Source organism: Amphibalanus amphitrite, unplaced genomic scaffold (genome assembly GCF_019059575.1).
Source record: "Amphibalanus amphitrite isolate SeventyFive unplaced genomic scaffold, NRLGWU_Aamphi_draft 001192F_arrow, whole genome shotgun sequence".
NCBI classification, from domain to species: Eukaryota; Metazoa; Arthropoda; class Thecostraca; order Balanomorpha; family Balanidae; genus Amphibalanus; species Amphibalanus amphitrite.
The window spans coordinates 47595-74957 of NW_024882686.1; the positions used below are offsets into that span (position 1 = coordinate 47595).

The 27363-nt window shown below is 51.8% G+C and overlaps 2 protein-coding genes across 4 annotated transcripts in view; one reads left to right on the forward strand and one right to left on the reverse strand.

Moving 5' to 3' along the window:
• The first annotated feature begins 244 nt into the window (after window positions 1-244).
• LOC122370986 (gamma-aminobutyric acid receptor-associated protein) lies at window positions 245-3708 on the forward strand. The gene is made up of 3 exons (XM_043347010.1): window positions 245-969; window positions 2203-2400; window positions 2905-3708. The coding sequence occupies exons 1-3, from the start codon at window positions 880-882 to the stop codon at window positions 2968-2970; spliced, it is 354 nt and encodes a 117-aa protein (XP_043202945.1). The 5' UTR covers window positions 245-879; the 3' UTR covers window positions 2971-3708.
• A 1550-nt stretch (window positions 3709-5258) lies between these two features.
• LOC122370990 (collagen alpha-1(V) chain-like) overlaps window positions 5259-27363 on the reverse strand; it is a 42802-nt gene continuing 20697 nt past the window's right edge. For all 3 annotated transcript variants that reach the window (XM_043347016.1, XM_043347014.1, XM_043347015.1), the window contains exons 3-4: window positions 20033-20348; window positions 5259-10145 (exon numbers count right to left, since the gene is read on the reverse strand). In XM_043347016.1, the coding sequence (XP_043202951.1) occupies window positions 5748-10145; window positions 20033-20348 (4714 nt within the window). In that variant the 3' untranslated portion in view covers window positions 5259-5747. The remainder of the gene's footprint in view (window positions 10146-20032; window positions 20349-27363) is intronic.

The window sequence follows — 27363 nt, forward strand, 5'->3', positions numbered from 1 at the left end:
CCAGGCCATGAACATCTACTGCCATTCTTGAACACCGGTTTCGGTGCGCTGAGCGGTGACCGTCCCGTTTGTTGGATTCTACAGCTGGCTGGCGGAAAGCGTTACCGGCCGCCCGTCCACCGCTCGCGGGCCGGACCGAGCGGTCCCGCTGACCCTACCTGACCTGATATCGGCGCGATACGGGACAGGCATACGGGGGTTCGGCTCAGCGGAGGCAGCGCCCACTGGTGCCGGGGACTTTTTTAATAGACCTACTGTACATATTAATGGCGTTGATAAAAAAGGCAATGCATACCTTCTAAGATAACTTTCATAAAGCTGCCGACAAAAATGCATCAGGCTGTTTTCTCCACAGCGTGTAGTAAATAAAATGGTTTTCTCTGTTTTTAAAGCTTGAGATGGCTTTTTACCATTAAAAAATCACATGTTAAGCTGGCTGATCATCGCTGATGTGCAGTGTTTTTGGAGCATGTTATCAGAAATGTTCTTGCGCTTGATAAAAAATAACGCTACGAACAAGCTACGAAAGACTTAAAATAAGATTATTGTAAAAAATAATACAACTGTTAATAATATTTTAAAAACTTTAAATGAAAGGAAGCCAAATTTGCCAAGAACCAACGATGAATGTCGATCGTTTTTAGTACTACATTTCTTTTGCATTGTTATGGATGTTCGTCAGAGTGACCTTGAGGTGTTGAGTCCGTTGAGGCCGTTGAGTCACTGTTTTGGATTATTGCGTTGTGCGCCTTTGTGAGCGTTGACATTGAGCGTGAAATTATCGTTATTCGCGGTCGAAAATTAGTTCAAGAGGACAGCCTGACAGTTATTGGTAAATCCTTTTTACACTCTGCTCTGCGCATCGTTGTGGTGGTCACCATGAAGTGGCAATACAAAGAAGAACACCCGTTTGAGAAGAGACGGGCTGAGGGCGATAAAATCAGAAAGAAGTATCCTGACAGAGTTCCTGTAAGTACCTATTCATTCTGCTCGTTTCTGTAATTTTTGTAGTTTGCTTTTTAAGTGCTATTCACGACGACAGGCACGTAGCCAGGATTTTGCTCAGGGAGGGGCCACAGGTCTCGGATCTCCATAGGCGCGGGAGCCGGGGGGGCAGTGGGGGCAGCTTGCCCCCCCAACTCTGGGGCCGTGGGGGCGGTGCCCCCACAGCTTTGAGACGGAATACCACACTTTTTTTGCAAATGTTTTCTTTTTTGTTGAAAAAGCCGAGGGATGAAAAACAAGTGGCCTAAAACCGGTGAGAAAACTAGATTTGGGGGTACCCTAGGTTGATCTCTATTATGGTGTGCCCCCCCAGTCGGAAAGTAGTTCCCGCGCCCCTGCGGATCTCGGCCTAGTCTCGTAGGTAGGTACCTACCAGTACAGCCCACCGCTAAAGTAATGTAGGGTTTTACCAATCTCAACAGTTGGCTTTGACTGGCGATTGTTTAATGCAGAGAGATCGAAAAGAAGATGTCAATAGCTAAAGTTCCAGCTGCAAGGGTGACAAATGACAATACATATAAGCTACATTCAAAGTTTCATTGTAGTCTGGCTAATTGTTCCTAAGCTTCAGAAGCAGAACATACCCATGACTGAAGTCTGAAACCCCACATTACTTCTGCTGTGGACTGTACCTACTTCAAAAGGAAGATTCCTTGGATTTGGCCCACTATTTTTGGGGTATGGTGCAGCTGTTTTATTTGTTTTTATCTTTTATTTAATTTTAGTTTATTTTTCGCTTTTAGGGGTGGCATGGCCCCTATGCCCCCCCCCCCCGCCCCCTGGCTACGTCCCTGATTCATGATGAATAATCTGTTGACTTCAACATGGTATCTGATAGCTACCAAATTCATGATTGATCCATGCACTGCTCATTGAGAACGTGACCAACAGGCCAAGTGGCCTACAGAATTCTCAAATATGTTATGGTATGGTTATGGTATGGACATTTGGCATTTGGGACTTGTAGATGTATGGCCAAAGTTGTGAATTGAAATTGAAATCAAAATATCCATGGCATTTTAGGGGAGGGCACACTGTATCATTTAGATCAAGATCATATCATAGTCGGCATAGATTGACTTTAGCAATTGCTAGTTAGTGTGTTCTGCAGTCCCAATAAACAAATAACAGTTGGCTTAAGGTGTTGCATTGTGAATAGCTTGAGCTTACAAAATCGCTGTCTTGGTCTACTCCCAGGTGATTGTGGAGAAGGCCCCTAAGGCAAGGATTGGAGACCTGGACAAGAAGAAGTACCTGGTGCCATCAGACCTGACTGTGGGCCAGTTCTACTTCCTCATCAGGAAGCGGATCCACCTGCGGCCAGAGGACGCCCTCTTCTTTTTTGTCAACAATGTGATCCCTCCGACCTCAGCGACCATGGGCACGCTATACCAGGTCAGTGCAGTGGGAGGCTGGGCAGTCAGCCTTTACAGAGCTTGCAGTCAACCTGTATGGAATGGATGTTTCATATGGATACTGAAATATCTGTGTGTAATGTGACACTGACATTTGATAAGAACCTGTTCTCAGGGATGCTGGTTATTGTTAGGACACTTCCAACATCTATGATTATGTTTGTGACTTATACTTATTGCCTGTATTTACAATAAAAGCTCTTGGAGTTCCTATCAGCAATAATGTTAAAGTTAAAAACTAAGGTTACATAAACGAGCACAAGACATACCATGTGTGATCCTTGTAAAGTTTCTTTCTGCTCACAATAATTTGGGATTGATCTTTTTGCTCTCCAAATTTGTTGCAAGAACCTCATCAGATTAAGTTAGTCAGCAGTTGTTTCATATTCCTGTTTTCTACATCATAATGTTGATACCTACACTATATGAAGTTTACTTCCCAGTGTAGTAACAACGTCACCTTACTCCTATTTGCACGTTTCAGGAGCACCACGAGGAGGACTTTTTCCTGTACATCGCCTACAGCGACGAGAGCGTATACGGTCTGTAGATGGGCGGCGGGCTGTCCTCGCGCGCCTGCTCAGGAGAGGGGCCCCGCCCGGGGCGAGCATGGCGGGCGCACGCGGCGCGCACCGCGGTACTGCCGAGCCGCGCTCCCGGCTAGCTGCGGCGACACGGGCGCGCCGGAATGTTGTCAGACGTAGGCTTGCACAGGACCAGAAAAGCAAATATAAAAACGGTGATATTTGACCGCATTTGCGCGTTTCGGCTATTGTGTGGTTGATTTAGTTAGCGGCGTGTTTCTTTGTTGCGTGTTAGCGATAATGGGACACTTTGGGTTTCACGCCTTTGAATACTAGCTGTCACGTGTGTCCCGTTTTACGCCTGGGAGCCTGGGCGGTCATGATAATCCCGTGCGTTTATATATTAAGATAAGTGTGGGCTGTGGACACGGTGGGCGCTAATCCCAAGCTAGGTCCACGGAGCCGCGTTCTTTAGTTTATCGCGCGATAGTGCGGGACTCTGTGTATTCGATCGCCGCGGATCTTGACGGTAACTTAGCAAATTGTTGTCTTTCCGTGTGGCGTGACTGCGAGCTACGGATGGTGCCGACGGTCTACAGGCTGTCTGCTAGTTTTGCCAAGACAGCGTCGACGTTGGAATTTTCACGCACCCGGCGGATCCCTCCTGAACAATTGGCGCGGCTTCATGCGATGACTCTATTCCGTTGGCTCGGAAACTTATCAGTTCGCTTAGTTTATGTGATAAAATACACCTAAAAACACCACCCCGTGTGCTTCATTTTTTATTGTAGGTCGTGGCGCATCGTTCGGATAGATGACTCAAGTGCAAGATAGGCGCGCATGATTTACTCACTCGTCTACAAATCATGGCGTGACCAGTAAAACTGTATCCTCAAGAATGCCTCGCACTATAATGACTGACATGCTTTACAAGTGCTGCCCTTTCATCAGCTACCTATCCATGACCATATTTAGACACGACACGTCCGTCTGCCAAATGCATGACACGCGATGTTTTGCCTCCATAGGTCGCTCTGCATGAGACCGGAGAGCGCTTTGTTGGCATTGATGGTTTTTGTGTGGAGCCGGCGAGACAAAAACGCTGGCTCAGCCTGTGGGCTGTGGCCCGAGGCACGGCCATTCGATACTGGGCTTCGTGCTCTGTGGTAGGTATCGGATGTGAAAGGAAGTTTGATATACGATGAGTTCTCACTGGCGATCGTTGACGCGACTGAGTCTCCAGCGCCACTTAGCGCTCACATGGCACCTGTTGAATCTCAATGTTAAAATCTAAGGCATTTTTTACCACATTTACCACAACCAACCATGCTCCCGATCTCAGTGTATGTTTTTCAGTAACGTGGCCAGCAGTATCTCACGAGATGCAACACGCATTGCAGAGAGCCAGATACTGAAGCTGGCGTGTGCATGTAAGGGTCCACGGGCGTCTCAGATCGTCCCTGTTTCTGAGCTCCGCCCAAGGTCCCGCAGTATCCTCTCACAAAAACCTCGGGCCGCGCCGCGCCGCCAGCGCTGCCAAGGCCCGGAGCTGGGAGCGTGCTGAAACCTGCGCTCTGTGCCAGGAACCAGCTGATCCGGCGGCCGGCCCGTCGTGCCAGCCAGCGGCCCGAGTGCACGATCAAGGTCGCCTCGGTGGCGCCGCCTGGGGTGTGCGGTCGGCAGCGTGAGAGGCACGGCAATGCACGGACGCACAGGTGTTTCCCTCCCTCCGTGGCTAAAAAGAACACCAAATGTCGCCCACGTTTGTTCAGCGACCCTCTGTTCTCCGTTTGGGTGTGGATCCCGGGTCAATGCCCTTTGAAATGACGTCGTAACAGCTGACCCGCTTTTTCCTCATAAAACTGGGATCTCAGCCGTCAGCGTATGGTCCAGTGTGACGCAATACTACGTCACCGTATGACGTATGTAGGCACGCGCTGAGTCACCACCCGGCCTGACCGGTTTCAGCTACTCGTTTGGAGGCGGTAGATTCACGTTCAGAGGACCTTCGTGGGCCTGGATATCTATAGTTGGGCTCGCTCGTACAAGTTTTGACTCGTCCCGAGGCGGAAGACCCGTCTTTGTCCCCGTATAGTACCGCAACTCTGATCTAATGGAACAAAATCGTGTGTACGGCGTTAACACCGTATTTTTCTATTGCGGTGAAGACATTTGAAAAGCTATTGATATAAATGTGCATTGTGCAGTAACTCGGTGTGGGTGTAATCAGTAGGTACTGGCGGTACTGCATATAGGAACGTTCACCTCGGGCACGGGTTTGCGACTGAAAATGGAAATGTCCAGTTTTTTTTTCTCACATCAGGTGTATTAAGAAACAGTGCTTTTCAACACACGTACCTAGACCCTAGATACGTGGACACTAGAAAGGTACACATCTGAATACGATTTGTACACAAGTCATACCACAATGCTCGACCTAGATAGATGCTGGTGGAGACGAGAGCCACAACTTTCCACACTATGATGACCAATCGCTCTCCTCAAACACAGTCATTCAGATGATACACAGGATGCCTGTTAAACCACAACGCACAAAATGACAGATACGTTCCTCGTCTTCACCTACCTACCACAGTCTTTATGTACAACGCAAACGATGCCAGCTTCGCATCAAACTCGGCGAAAGTATGAACACATTCATTCGCTAGCACAAAGTAACAGGCATCTCGCTGGCATGTGCGAAGCTCACTTAAAAACCTCCAATGATGCCCAGAACTCTCAATCACATGCGGCACCAGCAGAGTTTTAACAGTTCTCACTCCGACCCGGCTGCTGCGGTCGCTCACAGCAACTCCAGATAGATGGGTCGGTTCAGCATCTGGCGCCGGTTGAGTCGTTTCATGGCCGCCATCGACTCCGCCCCGCTGTTGAAGGCCACGCGCGCTTCGCTCGACGGCAAGCCGTGCTCGTTGTATCTGCGGATCACCTGTTCGGGCCGCACGCCGAAGTCGCCGAAAAAGTACAGGATGTCGTCGGCACTGGCGCGGAAGGGGATGTTGGTAACACTGAGAACGCACCCGGGCCGGCCGAAGCCGTCCACCGGTCCGCCGCCGCCGCCGCCGCCCCGGCCGCCGCGCCCGCGACCACGACCGCGGGTCATGGGCGGCCGCCCGAGCCCGGGGAAGCCCCCGCCGCCGCGTCCGCCGCCGAACCGCGAGCCCCGGCCGCGGGGTGGGTAGCTCTCCTCCTCTCGGGGATAGTCGCCGGACTCCTCGTCGTAGCCGTATCCGTCGTCGCCGTTGAAGTCGCCGCCGCCGCCGCCGCCGCCGGCGTCGTCCCCGATGGCGGCGCGGACCTCGTCACGAGAGACGGGGCGCACCGACAGCTCGGCCGTGCCCATGTACTGCTGGTCCTTGGTTAGCGCCCGCTCCGTCTCCGCCGGGTCGGCGAACTCGCAGTACGCCTCGCCGCTGGGGTTCTGGAACTCGTCCAGCAGCAGGTGTAACTGCTGCGGCAGCAGGCCCACGTCCGAGAAGAAGTCCACCACCATCGACTCCGTCACGGCCGGCGGCAGGCCCTTGATGTGCACGCACACCTGACCGTTGGCAGAACGCCCCGGCGGCTTCTTGTCAGCTGGAGAGGGTGATGGTTCTGGCTTGTCTTTCACCGGTTCTGGTTTCTTTGGCGTAGAGTCCTGCCTCTTGAAAGCCTCCGTCGGAGCGTTTTTCGAAGGTGTGTCATCCTGTTTGGACTTGTTCTCGGCTGTCTCGGCCGGTTTCGAGTCGTCCTCTGTGCCGTTGTTGTCGTCCTGGCCGGAGTTTTGTTCATTTTCCTGCTCGCCGCCGTCCTGTGCAGAGTGCCGTCGGTGTCTGTCCCGGCCGCCGGAGTGCTCACGGTTGGGTCGGCGGTCGGGCGGCGGCCCGCCGGGCGGGCCGGGCCGGGGACCGCCCGCCAGCGGCGGCTGTCCCGGCATGCCGTGCTGGCCGCTGTCCGCAGCCGGCCCGATGATGGGCGGCTCGTGCAGCGTCTGGCGCGACCAGTCGTACTGCGACTTGGAGCTGAACATGAAGCGTAGGTTGCGCGCGCTGACCATGGAGCCAGTCAGCTGCTCGATGGCCGCCCCCGCCGTCTCAACAGAGTCGTATAACACATACCCCACACCCGTCCGCTTGCCGGTGCTGTTGCGCTGCAGCTCGAAGAACATCTCGACGAACGGGAAGTCGCGCATCAGGTGAATCATGTCCTCCGGCGTGGCGAAGTAGGAGACGTTCTCCATGCGCACGAACGGAGACGGTTCGTTACGCCTGCCGCCCTTCTCTCCGCCCTCGGCGTCCGGCGGACCGCCGCGGAACCCGGGCCCGAACGGCCGGCCGGGCGGACCGCCGTGGGGACCGGGCGGACCTCCACGAGGACCAGGGGGACCTCCGTGAGGACCAGGGGGTCCCAGCGGGCCGGGCGGACCCGGAGGACCTCCAGGAGGGCCTCGCGGACCAGCGGGCGGTCTGCGGCCGGGCGGACCGAACGGCTCCATGGGCGGCCCGCGCGGATCCTCGTAGCCCTCGTAGCTGTCGTCGAACTCATCCCCCTCGTAGGGATCGTGGTAACCGTCCTCCGACATTTTCACGTCCTCCATCTCGTGCTCTGGCAGCTCGGCGTCCTCCATTTCGTGTTCGGGGATCTCATCCTCCGGGTCTTCTGGGTGGTTCATGCCCGAATCGAGCCGGGACATGGGGCTGTCACGGCCCATGGGCCCTCCGCCGCGGCCCATCGGACTCTCGCGGCCCATCGGGCTCATTCCGCGACCCATGAAACCTCCATCGCGGCCCATGGGACCTGCACCACGGCCCATCGGACCATCACGGCCCGGGAAGCCGCCGCCGCGACCCATGGGGCCTCCGCCGCGGCCCATCATGCCTCCTCCACGACCCATAAATCCTCCGTCGCGGCCCATCGGTCCATCGCGACCCATTGGACCATCGCGACCCATTGGACCATCGCGACCCATTGGACCATCACGACCCATCGGACCATCGCGACCCATTGGACCGTCGCGGCCCATCGGTCCATCGCGACCCATTGGTCCATCGCGACCCATCGGACCATCGCGACCCATGGGACCATCACGGCCCATAGGACCATCGCGACCCATGGGACCATCACGGCCCATAGGACCATCGCGGGCCATCGGACCATCACGGCCCATAGGACCATCGCGGCCCATAGGACCATCACGACCCATTGAACCATCGCGGCCCATTGGTCCATCGCGGCCCATCGGTCCATCGCGGCCCATCGGACCATCGCGGCCCATTGGTCCATCGCGGCCCATCATGCCTCCGCCGCGGCCCATTCTGTCCATCAGGCCCGGCCTGCCCATCATATCCCTCGGACCGGACTGGTCCTGCTGCTCCATGCCCTTGGGTCGGCCCATCGCGTCTCCGGGGCCCTGCATCATGTCGGGCCGTCCCACGTCGCCCATCAGAGACGGCGGGCCACCGAACGCTCCGCCGCGTCCCAGCGACTCGGCTCGGTCCAGCAGGCCGCGCATGGGGCCGCGCGCGCCGGCCCCGAACATGCCCTTGTCACCGCCGGCCGAGTCACGGCCAGCGCCGCGGCCCATGGCGAACTCGCCCTCCATCGGGCTGTCGTGTCCAGTGGGCGGCGGGAAGCCGCGCGCGTGCTGATCGGACACGGGGCCGGGGCCGCCGCCGAATGGAGGGAAGGGCTGGTCGTGCGCGCCCGGCGGCGGCCGGCTGAACTCTCCCGGGCGGCGGTCACCGAACGGCGCCGGCTGGTCGCGGCCGGCGTCCAGCTCGGGCCGTCCCGTCTGCGGCCGCTCCAGCAGCCCGGTGGCGCGCATTGCCAGGCTGCGGCGGGCCATGGCCAGCTCCGGCGGCACGTCGTCGCCGCCGCGCGCCGCCTGATCCGGCCCGGCCGACGGCGGCCCGCCGGCAGGGTGCTCCAGCAGACCCTTGCGCGGCTCCGGCACGCCCGGCTTGTCGTCTCTGCCGGGCGAGCGAGCGCGCGGCGGGCCGTTATCAGAAGAGTTCCGACGTGGCCCCATCTCGGGACGGTACGCGTCGATGGCCTTGGCGAACTCTGCGCCGTCCAGAGGAGTCACCACCACCCTAGCGGCGCGGATGAAGCTGCCGGACCGCTCCAGGCCCTTGAGTCGATCGTACATGGAGCGGAAGTTGACGTAGGCAGTGCCGGTGCGCCGGCCGCGCTCGTCGTGGATCATCTTGATGCCGCTCTGGCCGACGTAGATTCCTCGGAACAGGTCGCGCACGTCCCGGTAGGACGCGTGCATGGGCATGTTCCGCACGGCGACCGCGCCGCCGTCGTTCTGATCCTCGGACGGCGGCATGGCACGCACGCCCTCTGGTGGGGACGGTGCCGGCGGGGCGGCCGCTGCCGGTGGCGGCTGGTTCATGAAACCGTTCGGGGGCACCCCAGGGCCGGACAGCATGGACTGAGAGGTTGTCGGCGGCGGCTGCTGCTGCTGCTGTTGTTGCTGCTGGAGCTGCTGCTGTTGTACCTGCTGTTGTACTTGCTGTTGGAGCTGTTGCTGCTGCAGGTGATGCTGCAGTAGCAGCTGCTGCGGCTGCGGCGGAATCTGCGGCTGGTTCGGCGGCGGGTCCATGGGCAGACCCTTCTGGAAGCGCAGCAGTCTCTGCTGCAGCTGTGTCGGAGTCATGAGCGGCTGCTGCGGCTGTGCCGGCGCCGCGTCCCAGCGGTTCGGCTGGGAGGCCGGCGTGGTGATCATCCCCGATACCGGGGTCGGGCCGGCCTGAGATATCCCGGACGGCGTCGGACCGGCCTGAGACGTCCCGGACGGCGTCGGCGTGGAGGCGCCAGACGAGGAGGCCGCCAGCTGCTTGTCCCGCTCGTTGGGCCGCTCGCCGAGCAGACTGCTACGCGCCGCCGGTGTCGGCAGTAGTCGCCCGGGCGGCTCGCTCCGCTCCTGAGAGCGGCTGTCCCTGCTGTCGCGGCTCTCCCTGCCGCCGCGGTCACTGCGCCCGCCGCGGTCGCTCCTGTCTCGGTCCCGTCGCGACGAGCGGTCTCTGGACCTACTGCGGTCCCGGCGGCTGCGGTCCCGCCGGTCTCGGGACCGGGACCGCGAGCGGGACCGGTGCGAGCGCCGACTGCCCTTGTCGCGGTCGCGGCGGCTCCGGTCGCGGTCCCGAGAGCGGGAGCGCGACCGTCGGCGCGTGGAGCGGCCGGCGCTGCCACCGCGGTCCTGGGGACACACAGACAGACGGACAGTGTCAGAATAGACGGCGGATAAATTAGGGACCGATTTCGACACACAGATAGGCTGAGGGACAACGCTAGATTGGTCTCGTGGCACACTGCAGACTGAACATACACGGGTGGATTTCCAACCAATATCAGGCAGCAGATAGGCAAGGAACCGATTAGGGAGATGAATATCGATTATTGTAGCATTTCATACTTTTCAATTTCAACTGCTTCAACGCTGTTATTATGCATGAGATGACCAGATATCTACTTGAACCCGTCTTTAATTGGCTATGACCTGTTGACGGTGATACCAAATACCAAATATAAAATATACTTATGTTATGTAAAAAGATCTTAAACGTACAAAATACTGGACATTCCTTGAAATGCATCCATTCTGATCGAAGTCATGACTTCTGACTCGCGTTTCCTACCATATTTTAACGGTTAATAAATCGAACCGTCTACATATAGGTATGCCCAATGTGTGCAGGTTGTTCACTATTTTAGGTATGACCCTCGAAAACTCTGAAACTTTCGATCCCCATCATCGGTCTGGAACGTTTCACAGCGGTTGCAATCACGACAACAATCTGCATTCGATGTGGAGTGATACGGCGCTTTGCGGATGATATTGGGAAATAACTGCACGCGTCGCTATGGGTGTTCACTGTTCATGCTTTCATGCTCGGCATATCTATGATCATGCTGTGTGTTACAACTCGATTACACCGTTCACAATATGCCGACTCGGACACGTCATAGTAATGCACTTTGCGGAATGCAGCTTCTAGCGCGACGGCACACGACCCATCAGCGAGCGCATCGGCTCCCGCGCGCGGCCGGGCCCGTTGCTACTTATATGCCGGTCGCTAGATGGCTCTGCACACGAGCGCCTGAGAGGTATGCTGCACCGCATAACAGCAACTGCATGGAGCGATGAGCCACATCTCTAACGCTGCGCACGGGACGGTGAGAGGGGGGGGGGGGGGGGACGGGAGCTTTCATGTGTGCATCTGTCATCTGAGCTTATTCATTTGACATTTGGTTTACTTCACAAATACGAAAATAATAAAACAGAAAAAGAGCACACAGAGCATCCGAAAAACATCTTCGCATTAAAAAAGAGCGATGCCATGAACTGTCGTAATAAACATGGTAGTGCAATAGATAGGGACGGATCGAAGTTAAGCTTGCTACACAAAAAGGTTCGATATTTGCCCTTCAATGGCCCATTCAAATATTTCAACGTTTAAAGGTAATTATTGTTCTAGCGGTTTAGCACCCAGGATCTCTGAATTTCAGACTCCAGTCCAACTAAAAAATTGCCCAGAAATGCTCGCTTCTCAATCTCTCCTATACATTCTCACTTTAAATGTAATATGTATGCTGTACTTGCGACAGCATGCTACATTCCTAATAGGGTAACTGTGGGGAAAACGCACCCCTGGGTTAAACGCCTCCCCGAAAAAAGTCGTATTTCTTATCGAACGATGGGTGTTTTATCCTGTCTTTCAGAACAGTCAGCTGCTTGTTTACGTAGGTCTCTATTTCCGTTTCTGCGTCTTGAGGAGCAGCGTGGGTAGGTGCTGATGTTGGTTTTGGGTGTTGTTTTTGTTGTTTTTACAGAAGATTCCTAATATTTTGATGCCCTCTTTATATCACAAAACTTGCTATTGTGCACATCACTCAAAACCGCGTTTTATTGTCATTCTGTTGAATTTATTATGCTGCGCGGCGTTAGTGGGGCGTTTTTTGTCAATATTTTGTTGACCGGAAATGGAGTAGATGGGGAAAGACGCCTACTCGATGCATGGGACAAGACGCCCCCAGTTTTCTGAAAGGGGGCGTTTTGCACGATGGTGAGAGTGCAGGGTAGCGCCCTGTAGGTCGGGGCCGAAAAGGCCTCTCCCTGTCCTTTTTTTACTGATATATCCTAAACGACTGCAGATATCGTCACCAAACTTTCAGGACTCCTCCGGGCATCCATTTTACACATTGTAACAAAATTTTATTCCAAAGACTATGATAGGTTGACCACAAATGACGTCAGAATGACGTCAAGTTCTGCCATGTTCATCATGTTCTGTTGATGGATATGGTGGGGGCGCTTTGCACATGGGTGTGGGCGTATTACCCAGGGTGTGGGGCAAAACGTCCTTTTGTAAGGGTATGCGGAAAACTTTCTGGGGGGTTAAATACCACACGCAGGTGTCTTTTCTTGGTCTCAAAGCGTAGTAAAAAGAATGAGCTACATGATGGTGCCCAAAGGTTTGAGTAATCTGTGTTAGGTTGAGTGTCAGAAGGTTTCGCGCTGCGCACTTTAGGGCATTTTTGACCTATTCCCCCTAATCATCGCAGCAATATTATTCCCGCTACGAGAGACCTCTCTGATCTTTATCACTAGGTTACCCCTACTTAAACTACTCAGGTTGATATTCATATTTCATCATCTGAGTTGTTCTTCAAACGAATTATGGAGTCTGCTTCCATAAAACGGCTCATTTTATGAATTAAAATAAACGAACTAGCTTGAATTGTTCTGCGATGAACGACCTCAACAATGAACAATTCAAACACTTCGGAATAAGGGGAGGGGGTGCCACCCCTCTGTAGTTATTTTTTTTTCGCGATGGCTCGGAACGTGATGGCGATAGAGCTGAAACTTAACGAACCTGACCCTACCGACCATATCGGATCTTTGGACACCATCCGCATTTTTAGGCTAGGTCAGGTCACTGACCTATGACGTCCTAGGTAAGTAGACCTCGGCACGATCCTAAAATGTCGCAGCTTCGCAATGCCCTCAGTGCCAGAGGAGCTTTCACAGGGAGATGAAACTTGCAGGGCCTAGTATAACTATTCTATTTTATTTTTATCCTCTAGAGGCCTCGCAAGTTGCATATTTCGGATGTTTCGTAAAAGTCACCCGAAGGCAGGTCATCTAGGTATGTCAGTTGCAGACATGTGCATGGATCCGAGTAATGGATCTATGATCTCAGTGGATCTCGAGGCAAATTGTAGGTTCGGATCTATGATCCCACCGAATCCGGCGTGAAAAAATTGTCCTGGATCTATGATCTCACAGGATCTGACAATAAACCAAAAGCATGGATCTATGGTCTGAGTGGATCCCACCATGAACAACATTTGAAACCAGGCTTCCAAGTGTTTCTCTGTCAATAAGTGCCATTAAACTATGGATTATGACGTGTTATCACATAAAAGCACTAAATAAGAACGTTTGTGAGTTATAACGAGTGATCTTTTGGGATTTCTGTGTTGACCAAAAATAAATGAGGATCTATGATCCCACTGGATCTCAATCAAAAATACTAGACTCGGATCTATGATCCCTACGGATCTCTCGATAAATTAAAGAGCTGTATCTATGATCCCGACGGATCCGAGATCAGGATCCGTGGGATCAGATCCCAGATCCATTTTCTCGGATCCATGCACATGTCTGGTCAGTTGTGACCTCGCCATTATAGGCCTATGGGGGGGGGGGGGGGTATGGACTATGGAGTGTTATTTTGGCGCCGTGAATGATCTACCTATAACTACCTCAAGCACTGAAACCGTGATTTCATGCACTCGTTACAAAGTCCGATGCTTCACTTTTACACTGTTGTCCTTGCATGACGCTACTATAGTCATAGAAGTTTTTCGTCAATAACCTCCGATCAAACTGAGCTTGCGAGTCGAGAAAGCCACCACCAATGGACTCGGCAAGAACTGCCAAATCGAGTGATGTGCGATATGACAGGGGTGAAACGGCCAAGGGGAGTCGTACCCGCCCCATCCCTCGACCGGGACGTATGTAGAAAACCAGTAGGTCCGGCTAGAGTAGCTTACACCTTAACCCTCGCCGGCCGAGGGGGGGGGGGGGCGGGTGCCGCCCCCCCCCCATAGGGCTTTTTCGCGATAGCTCCGAACACGCTGGCGATAGAGAGCTGAAACTTGGCATACCTGACCTTTGATCCAAGCCGCATCTTTTGACACCAACCGCATTTTTGGGTCAGGTCAGGTCACTGACCTATGACGTCATAAGTGAACCTCTGCACGGTCTTCAGATGTCGCAACTTCGCAACGCCCCCCTCACTGCCAGAGGAGATGTCACAGGGAAATGAAACTTGCAGGATCTAGTATCCATTATGAGTCTCACAACTTGTATATCTCGGATTTTTCCTAAAGGTCATATGAGGTCAGGTCATTTTCGTGACCTCACCATTATAAGTCAATGGGGAAAAATGAAAACTGCTATTCTGGCGCCGGGAACGATCTCCAACTATCTCAGGCACACAGAATCGTGATTTGATGCACTCCTTGCAAGGTTAGATGCGTCACTTTTGCAATGTTGACCTTGCGTGACGTCATTTATGACGTCATCAAGGTCATATTAGTTTTTCGTCAATAACTCTTGATCAAATTGAGCTAGTGAGTCGAGAAAGCCACCAATGGACTCAGGAAGACTTGCCGAATCGAATGATATGCGACATGACCCCTTTCGACCAGCTTCGTGACCTGGGGGTGCTGACCTGACCTTGACCTGAGGTCAACACCCCAAGTTGACCTGACCCGGACAAAAAGTATATCATTCGACGCGCCTGAGCGAGGCGAACACGATGCTGCCAAAATCGTGGCTCTGCGGCCGTTTTTTGCGAAGTTATTCACCAAAAACTGAACCGTACCCTGGGGCACTTGACCTGACCTCAGAGGTCACCGGTTGACCTAGGACCTTAAAATCGGGTACCAATCTCTGCGTCTCGTAACGGCGCACACGCTCGTTTTTTCCGCGACGCGCTAGCTCCGCCAGGGGCGAAACGGCGAGGGGGGTCGTACCCGCCCCCCCCCTCGGCCGGCGCGAATGTAGAAAACCAATAGGTCCCGCGAGGGTTAAGTGCTCACCTATTATAATCTATAACGCGTTTCTTTACATTACATCCTTGAGCATTCCCGACTGTCAACAACTGCTGCGTTTGCTACGACTAGCCGCTCCAAGTTTATCCAATTATAGGGCAGCGGGTGCACAAGGCACACTCAGCAATCCGACTCTGGCAATCAATACAGCCTCTCCTACAGGCATGTGGGCGCGGCGGATCGGTTATCGGAGGACAACGCAGGCGAGATGTCGGTCTGAGGATCTCCAATATTAGTTCAACTGAAACATGTCCCATATCTAATGAACTGAGGTCGTCAATGGGGACACCACAAACTAATGAGCCCCATCAAAATTCAGGAACGAAGAAATTCGTGCAATCGCATGTCGTTAGTTATCCCGCGCCCCACTGGGAGGGGGGGGGGGCTATTTATAGCCCCCCTCCCGTTTTTCTGCAATAACTTTCAAACCGCTTGACGTATCGACGCCAAACTTTTAGTACCTTCGGCTGCATCAATTTGCCACCTTGTGTCAAAATTTGAACTTCGTACCTACCATAGGTCGGCCGGAAATGACGTCAGAGTGACGCCATGTTCGGCCGATTTCGACGCAAAACATTGAACCACGGCAATCGCTCCCAAGAGCTCAGTTTTTAAGCTAGATCCAATTTCTTTGCATGAGAGGACTCAGAATAGACTGCGCTATCAAACTGCTATCTCGGATTTTCGAAATTCTGAAAGTTTCGAAAATTTTATATAATACATTCAAAATTTATATTTTTACATTTTTTTTCAGAAAAATTTCGACTTTTCGAAAAAACCGGAATATATGTGATAGAACGCATTATTATGACTAACTCTACCAAGTTTTAGCTAAACTAGAGGTACAGGTTTACGCGATAACTGTATGTTTTGATATGTATGATAAACGGATGCATTAATTTGGGTGTAGAAACTTGCATTTTTATTGGTATTATTTGTGTAGAACTGGGTAACTGCTTTTAATTGAACTATAAAGTATGATGGTGATGCATGCGAGTTGTTCGAGCCCTTAATAAGTTAGGATGTTACTCAATTCAACCCTACCCTACCCTACCCTACCCTACCCCTAACCTACCCTACCCTACCCTACCCCTACCCTACCCCTACCCTACCCTAACCCTACCCTACCCTACCCCTACCCTACCCTGCCCCTACCTCTACCCCCACACTACCCTACCTTACCATACCCTACCCTACCCTACCCTACCCTACCCCTACCCCTACCCCTACCCTACTGTACCCTACCCTACCCTACTCTACCCCTACACTACCCTACCCTACCCTACCCTACCCTACCCTACCCTACCGTTACACTACCCTACCCTTCCCCCTTACACTACCCTACCTTACCCTACCCTACCTACCCCTACTCCTACCCTACCCTACTCCTAACTTACCCTACCCTACCCTACCCTACCCTACCCTACCCTACCCTACCCTACCCTACCATACCCTACCTTACCCTACCCTACCCTAACCTACCCTACCATACCCTACCCTACCCTTACACTACCCTACCCTACCCTTACCCTACCCTACACTACCCTAACCTACCCTACCCTACCCTACCCTACCCCACCCTACCTCTACACTACCCTACCCTACCCTACCCCTACCCTACAATTCCCTACCCTACCCTACCCTACCCTACCCTACCCTACCCTACAATCCCCTACCCAACCCTACCCTACCCTACCCTACCCTACCCTACCCTACCCTACCCTACCCTACCCCTACCCTACCCCACCCTACCCTACAATCCCCTACCCAACCCTACCCTACCCTACCCTACACTACACTACCAGCGACAGTCCAAGTTTCAGCTAAATCGGCCCAGAAACGGCTGAGATATTGCAAAAACAAATTAATTGTATTTACTGGCGAATCCTCTTGGCGAGCGGTGCCTTGTGTCGGCCTTTGTTGTCAAAGGTCAATGACCTGCCGGCCCACTCAGTTTTTTAAGCGAACAACTGAGCCTAAAGCACGTGCCCTCTGCTCGGCGCCGGTCGCGGCCCCACCACGTGCACACCGCTGAACCCACCCCCTCGAAAATTTAATACGACAAATGAGTGCACGCGTTCGACTTGCAGTGAAAATTTCACCCCCGTAGCCCTTACCGTTCCCGAGCAATAGCGTGTTTTTCCCAATTCTAATGTTAACCCTATGGGCACGCGAGCACGCGCCGCGGGCGCACCCCCGGCCGCATCATGTCCAAAATTTAATACGACCTACGTGTAAAGGTGGCCCACATCGCTGTAAAATTTCACGGCCGTAGGTCAACGCACGCCGCCGCAATAAGCGCTACAAAGTGACTACGTCGCACACGGCGGATTATTTAGGATTTATAATATAGACTAGAGGTACAGGTTTACGTGATAACTGTATGTTTTGATATGTATGATTAACGGATGCATTAGTTTGGGTGTAGAAACTTGCATTTTTATTGGTATGACTTTTGTAGAACTGGGTAACTGCTTTTAATTGAACTGTAAAGTATGATGGTGATGCATGCGAGTTGTTCGAGCCCTTTGTAAGTTAGGATGTTACTGAACGCAACCCTACCCTACCCTACCCTACCCTACCCTACCCTATCCTACCCCTACACTACCCTACCCTACCATACCATACCCTACCCTACCCTACCCTACCCTACCCCTACACTACACTACCCTACCCTACCCTACCCTACCTTACCACTACCCTACCCTACCCTACAATCCCCTACCCTACCCTACCCTACCATACCCTACCCTACCCTACCCTACCTAACTTTACCCTACCTAACTCTACCCTACCCTACCGTACACTACCCTACCCTACCCTACCCTACCCTACAATCCCCTACCCAACCCTACCATACCCTACCCTACCCCTACCCTACTCCTACCCTACCCTACCCTACCCTATCCTACCCTACCCTACCCTACCCCTACCCTACTCCTACCCTACCCTACCCTACCCTTACACTACCCTACCCTACCCTACCCTACCCTACCCTACCATACCCTACCCTACCCTACCTAACTTTACCCTACCTAACTCTACCCTACCCTACCCTACACTACCCTACCCTACCCTACCCTACCCTACCCTACAATCCCCTACCCAACCCTACCCTACAATCCCCTACCCTACCCTACCCTACCCTACAATCCCCTACCCAACCCTACCCTACAATCCTCTACCCTACCCTACCCTACCCTACCCTACCCTACCCTACCCTACCCTACCCTACCCTACACTGCCACCGACAATCCAAGTTTCAGCTAAATCGGCCCAGAAACGGCTGAGATATTGCAAAAACAAATTTATTGTATTTACTGGCGAATCCCCTTGGCGAGCGGTGCCTTGTGTCGGCCTTCGTTGTCTGATTATTTTCACTCAGGTTTTTAAGCGAACAACTGAGCCCAAAGCACGTGCCTTCTGCCCGGCGCCGGTCGCGGCCCCACCACGTGCACACCGCTGAACCCACCCCCTCGAAAATTTAATACGACAAATGAGTGCACGCGTCCGACTTGCAGTGAAAATTTCACCCCCGTAGCCCTTACCGTTCCCGAGAAATAGCGTGTTTTTGCCGATTCTAATGTTAACCCTATGGGCACGCGAGCACGCGCCAAGGGCGCACCCCCGGCCGCATCATGTCCAAAAGTTAATACGACCTACGTGTAAAGGTGGCCCACATTTCTGTAAAATTTCACGGCCGTAGGTCAACGGACGCCGCCGCAATAAGCGCTACAAAGTGACTACGTCGCACACGGCGGATTATTTAGGATTTATAATATAGATATCTTCATAAATGGCCAAGTTATACGCATTATTGCAAAAAATTAACAATTACTAATTTTTCAAATCAATTTTTTTTTCAGCACGTATTTGACATCGTACGCCAATATAAATAGCACCATCGTGTTCCTGAGCTCAAACTGCATCCAATAGACACCTTTTTTTGTTGAAAAATTGTAACTTCAAAATTTGACCTTTTTTGACCTGAAAGTGACCTGACCTAAGCTAAATGTGACTCAAAATGACCTCGAATGACACAGACGACATCAAATTCGAAATTTTTGGCCTAAATGGACCATAAAACATGTGTCACGTGACCGACGGATGATATAATATTTTTGTGACCTGTGATGACCTGACCTTGACCTGAAAATCAAAGTACAAGTTTGGTACCCTCAGAGTATCTAGAGCATCTGTTCACGAGTGTGTGAACCAAAAATGAGCCTGATCTGACTTGTAAGACGGCGGCCAGAGCCCAAAACGTGAAGAAGCCAAAATGCTAATAATTTTTACTTTGACCTGACCTGTGACGTCATCGGTGACCTCGAGGTCAATGAAATTAGGTTTCGCTCGACAGTTTTCCCGGGGCTATCAGACGCTGTTTGAATTTTGACGATCGGCCCAGTAGTTTCGGAGTTAGGAGGGGGGGGGGCTATGAATAGCCCCCCCCCCCCCCCCCAGTAGGGCATGTTATACGCAGACCCCAGTGGGGCGCGGGTTATCTATGACCGACAAAGCATCTTATGTTGATCGGGACGTGACGGAGCGTTCAGTAACCGTTAGGCTCCTAGCTCGCCGCGAATCGTATTTGATGCGGAGGACGAAATGAGCGTAACATGAACCGGCTGAGATTGCTAGCGTCTAATGAATATGATCAAACGTTTCATCACACGTTTCGGAACGAAGCCAATAAAGCCATCTATATACGGCAAATGGTTGTGCAATTCGGCTTGATCGGGATAGGATTATTCCCGGAATGCTGTAGGTATAAATATGTTGTCAGACCCCATACCATAACGATTCACCGGACAATAACTATACAGCCTCAGCGGCCGTCTGAACTCTCATCTCCTCCTCGTCCGTCCACTCGGCCCGCCGCTCTGCTAAAGCTCTGATCGGTTGGTGACCTGACCCCTCTGCGCCAGGTCCGACCCGGCGCTAGTTCGTTCTACTCACCGATTTGATCTCGATGACGTCTGGCTCTGCAGCAGCTGCCGGTGCCGGTGCCGGCGCGGGCGCGGCCTGCTGCGGCACGGCCACCGGCTGCTGCACGTGCTGCTGCGCCTGCTGCACGGGCACGGCTGCGGGCTGCGGCAGCGGCGCGATGGCCGTCGTCGGCATCGGCGCCAGGCCCTGGGCGGCCATGGAGCGCTGCCGGGCCACCTCGATGACGCGCTGCATCTCTGAGCGCGAGCTGAGCAGCAGCGTCACCTGGGCGTTCTGCAGCCGGCCGCCGGTCTTCATCATGGCCTGGCGGGCGTCCTCGTCGGAGCTGTGCCGGGCGGACAGAGTGACGGTGTGATCGGCGGCCCGCACCTGCTGCCCGACCGGTGCCGGGCGGCCGGCGGCAGAGCGGGGCACACGGGGGACGGGGAGGGGGCTCCCAACAGCGGCACGGCACGGCACGGCACGGCATGACAGGAGTCATAGTTAAGCTCATTGCGATTCATGATACGATCCTATTTATCGGTCGTGTTGCATGAACAAACAAGATACAGGCTACAGCAGTGAAACTGTGCACATCACACCATCATCACCAACCCAATCACATGTAGGATCTCAGCAACTGACCAATCAAACGGCCCCTACACAAATACCTAAGCATTCTACAAAAAGGAGCAGCAATGAGACGTAGATAAGAAACAAGTGGTTTGACTGGGCATTTGATACATTCGTGCGAAGTTTACGAATAGATGTGTGGTGGTATAAAAATATGCTCTGAGCATTCCTATCAGAAATGACAGCTGCTCGCTAGTCGATGTCTTCAAAGTTCATCATTTCTTAAAAGTTGGCTCCCGCTCTTCCTTCAGCATAATTTGACTCCCAAACGATTACCTAAGTTTCTTCATTGTGTTACATTGTACTGTATCTATCGAAATCACTCGAAATGTGAGAAATCATTTTCGATATCATTGTAGGTAAGGTATTCTAATATTTATAAACAACTTGAATCATCATCAAATCAGCTTCATTCGGGCCGTTGGTCAAGAACCATTCGATTAGCCCGAGTCATGACGAGGGAGGCTAGAGAGCTAGTGGGTAGGGGAAGGAGGGTGAATTGCGCCACGTTAACCCTCGCCGGACCCATTGGTTTTCAACGTACGCGCCGGCCGAGAGGGGGGGGGGGGGGGGTACGATCCTCCGCCGTTTCGCCCCCGATGGAACTAGCGCCCCGCGAAAAAAAAAAAACGAGCGTGAGCGCCGTTACGAGACGCAGCGACTGGTACCCGATTTTAAGGGCTCAGGTCAACCGGTGACCTCTGAAGTCAGTTCAAGTGATCCAAGGCACGAGTTTGGTCTTTGGTAATAACTTCACAAAAAAATGGCCGAAGAGCCGCGATTTTGGCACCATCGTGTTCGCCTTGCTCAGGCGCGTCGTCGAATGGTATGATGTTTATTTGGGAGAGGTCAAGTTCAGATGTTGACCTCGGGTCAAGGTCAGGTCAGAGCCCCCAGGCCACGAACTTGGTCGAATGGGGTCATATCGCATATCATTCGATTCGGCAGGTCTTCCCGAGTCCATTGGTGGCTTTCCCAACTCGCCAGCCCACTTCGACGGGGAGTTATTGACGAAAAACTTTTATAACCCTAATTCCGTCATACATAACGTAACGCAATGTCAACAATGCAAAAAAGTCCATGCGGGGTGGGGGGGGAGGGGCACCCCCTCGGCCAGCAAGGGTTAAAGAAAAAAAGCTAATTGTAAGAAAATCGTTTGAGACATCAATATGCAATGTTAACCATTTCACACAGGAGCTCTTTGGCTACGATTTAAGAGACTCCCGATCAACCCCCGCAAGTTGTAGCCACACATCTTCAAAAATAGCGAAGTTATACGCATTATAGCAAAAATTTCACAAATATTAATTTTTGAAATCATTTTTTTTTCGGCACAAATTTGACATCGTACACCAATACGAATAGCAGCATCGTGTTCCTGAGCTCAAACTGCATCCGATAGACACCTTTTTGTTGTTGAAAAATATCAACCTTAAAAGTTTACCTATTTTGACCTGAAAGTGGCCTGACCTAAGCTAAATTCAACTCCAAATGACCCCGAATGACATAAACGACATCGAATTCGAAACCTATGGCCTAAATGGACCATAAAACATGTGTCACGTGACCGATGCATGATACAGGATTTCCGTGACCTGTGATGACCTGACCCTGACCTGAAAATCAAAGTACAAGTTTGGTACCCTCAGGGCATCTAAAGCATCTGTTCAAGAGTGTGTAAACAAAAATGAGGCTGATCTGACTTGTAAGACGGCGCCCGGCGGCCAGAGCCCAAAATAAAAACAAGCCAAACATCGATGTTTACTTTGACCTGACCAGTTACGTCATCAGTGACCTCGAGGTCAATGAAATTAGGTTTCGTTCGACAGTTTTCCGGGGCTATCAAATGCCGTTTGAATTTTGCGATCGGCCCAGTCGTTTCGGAGTTAGGAGGGGAGGGGGCTATGAATAGCCATACTTTTGCGACGATATCGTCGCAACGCGAAGAGATAGAAAAGCGAAACTTTGCACACATCGTCTTGGATACCTAGCTGAGGTTGTGTCCAAATTTCGTGTCGATCTTATTTGAAATGACGTCACAGTGACGTCATAGGTCAAATTATAGATTTGCGACACTCGCTTTGCTCACGATATATGTATATGATATATGAGACCGATTACAAAGGACCAAATATTGGTCAGGAACTAGTTGGAAGTGTGCTTAGATGTTTAAGGATGACAGCAGGTGCTGTCTAGTTCATATACTGTTGAGCTTCATGCTCAGCGACATCAGAAACGGTCAATATCGGAAAACGACAGTTCATAACGTCACTGTGACGTCATCTTAGGTGCTACAACCACCAAACTTTCCTCTAACATTGCCTAGGTATTCAAGCTATGCCAAGTTTGACCTTCGTAGCTCATCAAGTTTCAGCGATATTCCACAAAACGTAAAGGGGGGGGGGTGACTCTACGCCCCCCAGCGGCTCGTGGGTTAAGACCCACTGGATCCATACTTGGCCGTCATACCCTAACATCAACGTCAAAAGTTCAGCACGATTTTTCTGTGAGGACTATTTGATGCAGGCAGAGCAAAACCACGGTGAATGAACACTGAAGGTATGCGAGTGTTACCACAAGTGATTACGGATTTTTAACTTCATGGTGCTGCACACAAAACTTTACACAATATACGTACTGTTGATGTTTCCAATAAAATTAGTGTTTTAAAAGAAGTGGGAATAAAAGAAGGTCTCGAGTCAACCAGTGACCCCTGAGGTCATGTCAATCAAGTGACCAAAGGCACGGGTAAAAAAAACGGTCGAAACAACGCCACCATTTCGGCATAATCGTATTCGCCTCGCTCAGGCGTGTCAAACGGTATACTTTTTGTTCGGGTAAGGTCAATGAGGTGTTGACCTCGGGTCAAGGTCAGGTTAGAGCCCCCAGGTCACGAAGCGGGTCAAAGGAGGCCATATCGCACAGCGTTCGGTTCGGCAGGCCTTCCTGAGTCCATTGGTAGCTTTCCCGACTCGCGAGCTCAATTTGCTCGGGAGTTATCGACGACAAACTCGTATGACCCTAGTGACGTCATAAATGAGGCCACGCAAGGTCAGCAATGCGAAAGTGAAACATCGGACCTTGAAAGGAGTGCATGAAATCATGATTCCGTGTGCTTGAGATCGTTTCCGGCGCCAAAATAGCAGTTTTTGTTTTTCACCGTTGACTTATGATGGTGAAGTCACCTGACCGACCTGAAGTCGTGTGACCTTTAGGAAAAATCCGAGATATAAAAGTTGAAAGACCTCTGGAGGATATTAGGTCCTGTAAGTTGCATCTGCTTGTGAAACCTGTCCTGGCAATGAGGGCGTTGCGAAGTTGCGACATCTGAGGACCGTGCAGCGGTTCACGTATGACGTCATAGGTCAGTGACCTGACCTGACCGGACAATGCGGTTGGTGCCAATGATCATCAGATCGACTCGCACCAGGCTAGTCCCGGACAAATGTTGTTTGCCGAGAGCGCCGATTCGCAACGCATGCAATGGGAGCTGCATGCGTAACGTCTACCTACCCGCAGGTAGGTACGTGACAACCTTATACAGAATACAATATAATCGCTCCCCATTTAGGCATATTTGCGTAAACATTAGGCTGTAACAATCTCTGTAACAATCGCTATTTTTCTACACACGACCGAAGCGGTTGGTGGAACCCCCTCGCCGTCATAGGCGGCGGAACGGGGGGGGCTTGATTTTGCCATTTTAACATTAGCCCTATGGGCGTTGCATGGAAAGAATGGGACGAAAAGTCGGCAGTGCCCCCCCCCCCCAATTGAAGGTGTTCCGCCGCTTCTGCTCGCCGTCCCCTTCCAAACTGAGCCAGACCCTCGCCGAAACAACGAGCGTGTGTGCCGCATATCATTCGGTCTATCAAGGTCTTTTCGCATATCATTCTGGAGTCCTACACCGAGTGACCGATCGCTTTGAAACTTTCGGCGATTGATGAGAGCAGCAGCAGGTATCAAAATGTACCTATATATAGGACTACGAATTTCTCGAGATCTCGGCCCCTCGAGATCTCTGAATTTCGATATCGGTGGCCTAGGGTCAGGTCAACTTTGCGACCTCCCATTGCGACCATTATAAGTTAATGGGAGACAACTGAAAGGCGCCTCTTTTGAACGAACGCATTCCAAACACTCTCGAACACTGCATTACAAGTAACTATGACTGGACACACTGAACGTGAAAATAGCACCAGTGACTCCTGCTTAGTGTTTATGTCCCTGAGGTCATCTCACGTCACGAAGGGTAGGTACATAAACAGTTTTTTTTTCGCGAATAACTGTTGATAGACGCATGCTAGAGCGATGAAAACGCCTTAGATGCGTTTAGCCCGACGACACGGATCGAATGATATACAACATGTCATGGCATTGACCCGAGGTCAAATTTTCATGTTGACCTTTCAAGGTCAAATTATAGTTCATTCGATACGTCTTGACAAGGGGAACACGGTGCCGGTAAAAGTAAGGTCGTATAAGGTGTGAGTCGAAAGTTATTGCAGAAAATTGGTCTATTTTGGCAGTTTTTGCCCCCTGCAAGCCAAACCGTTGACGTTAGGTCAAATCCGAGAGAAATACTCAGAAAGAGCGTTAATAATGCAATCCAACGCGCTTTTCCGGGCCGCTGTAGCTCTATTAGTTTCCGAGTTATGCGTCAGCTCGTTATAAGTTTTCCACATTCGATCTGCAAAATCGAGGAAATTTGGCGCTCAATGACCTTTGGTGACCTGACCAAAAAAGTGATCGAAGTAATTTCGTCATTATTTTTGACGCTCTTTCGAACACCGCCTTCCCCGAATCGCTACGTGGCCCCAGGCCCACGACCAGTTAGAAGGGGGAGGAGTGTTCAAACCCCCCGCAGCAGGGCGTGGAAATCAAGGACCCCAGCGGGGCGAGGGTAAAGAATAAATTATTATGATCATGAAAAACGGAACGAACTACTACAATTGATCGATGCATGACGTCGAAATAACCTCGCGTAACGTCTGGTTCGGTGCGTGTGTGCATTTATTCATTCTGATCTTTGGTAAACCGTAAGATTATAAGATATGCCAAACATGGTAGGTAGGACTTGGATTTTCTCAAACACCTGCTCCTGTCAAACAACAGGAATCTGTTTCTTAATGGAATGTGAAATAGTCGCATTGATTCGGCACTAATCATAGACAGTGATGTTTCATGACTAGAGTAAAACCACGTCCATTTAAGGCATAAAACATCAAAGCGATGTGTACCTACTACCTACACGTCTACCGACAATGTTCACAGTGCCTGAAGCACAGCCACTCATTTTTTTTTTTTATAAGTTCGGCTCTTCGCGATCCCTTGTCTGAAGTGCAACATGGCGTCTTACCGAAGGTCTTTTATGTGAAACGACTAGCGAAGGTTTCCGTGTAGTTACTGCAATCGGAACTGTGACCCAGATCCAATCTACTCCGTTCCCTAGAGCCACTGAACGCTAGCGGAGACTGTCACCGGGAGACTGTCATTGTCACTGACTGACTGTCACGGAGACTGTCATTGGGAACACCGCTGACCGCACTGCTACGAGCGGTGAGCGGAAGGCATTGGTACTTAGTGTGCGCTTCAGTCCATAGATGGCGGTAGTAGTATGCGCCTGCAGATATACTGCTCCGCAGGGCTCGCACACACGGCACAACCAATGCAACGCACGATTCAGCGTTGGCTCGTCTCATCCTACCGAGGGCCGGTTCACTAACAGCGGGCCACGGTGGACGATCTAGGATCGGGTGTCTGATCAGCTCCGCACAGCCTCGGCATGTTGTGTGTCTGGCATGACTATACGTACGTCGCTGGCTATTTGGATTCGCTAACCGTTTCTGGATTCGGGATAGTAGCGCCCCTAAATAAGTGGCGCACAACTGCCGAAGATACCTCTTCCCTCAACTTCTGGCCATCGTACTAGGCTGACCAGTAGGTACGAGGCAGTTTGCTAATAATAGTCGGGGCTCTGTACGAAGTTTGCTATGGCAACTCAGCCACAAAGCCAATTGTCTCACCCCCCCCCCCAAAAAAAAACACACAACCAAGACGAGAAACAGTCCAATGTGTCCGGCCAAGTAAATGTGCGCGCAGTGCACGCCCATCGATAAGCTAATTGGTGTAATTTCAGCCATAATAGCCCATCCCGCACATAACTAGTGTGGAAATATCAAGTTAACTAGTTACGTCGTGAGCGTCGATCAACTTCAACATAGATCACCACATCACCATATATATAGGCCATATATAGGCTGTCAGACACTGTATAAAGTTTCATTCACTCATTCACTCAGTTGCCTATTCATTCACCGACACATTCATCATTTCAGTACCGGCACCTGTGTATTGTAACACAATTGCACGAATATCCCGAATCGATCTGATCTTGCATGTGTGCATCATTGTATGTTTCGTGTATTTATGCATTGATTACGAGCGAGCGAGCGCAGCGAGCGAAGCGAGTCTTTTCAATATAACGGAAAAATCTCAGTATGAGCGGCCCGGCCCGGCCCGGCCCGGCCCGGCCCGGCCTGTAACGCTTTTGAGAGGCTTATATCTCAGCAACCGCTGGACCGATTGGCCTGCGGTCTTTTTTGTTGGGTAGCCCCATCCCTTCTACCCCGTAATTGACTACTTTTGATACATCTCAGTGACCGTCGTGGCACGTGCCACGTGAAAAGTCAAGGGTGTTCAAGCTGTTTTGCAAAAGTAGTGATTTT

Bases quoted from the DNA above. Each gene is read 5' to 3' on its own strand.
- LOC122370986 (XM_043347010.1), top strand. From the start codon at position 880: ATGAAGTGGCAATACAAAGAAGAACACCCGTTTGAGAAGAGACGGGCT. The intron at 970-2,202 runs GTAAGTACCTAT...GTCTACTCCCAG, and splicing joins AGTATCCTGACAGAGTTCCT to GTGATTGTGGAGAAGGCCCC. The intron at 2,401-2,904 runs GTCAGTGCAGTG...TGCACGTTTCAG, and splicing joins CCATGGGCACGCTATACCAG to GAGCACCACGAGGAGGACTT.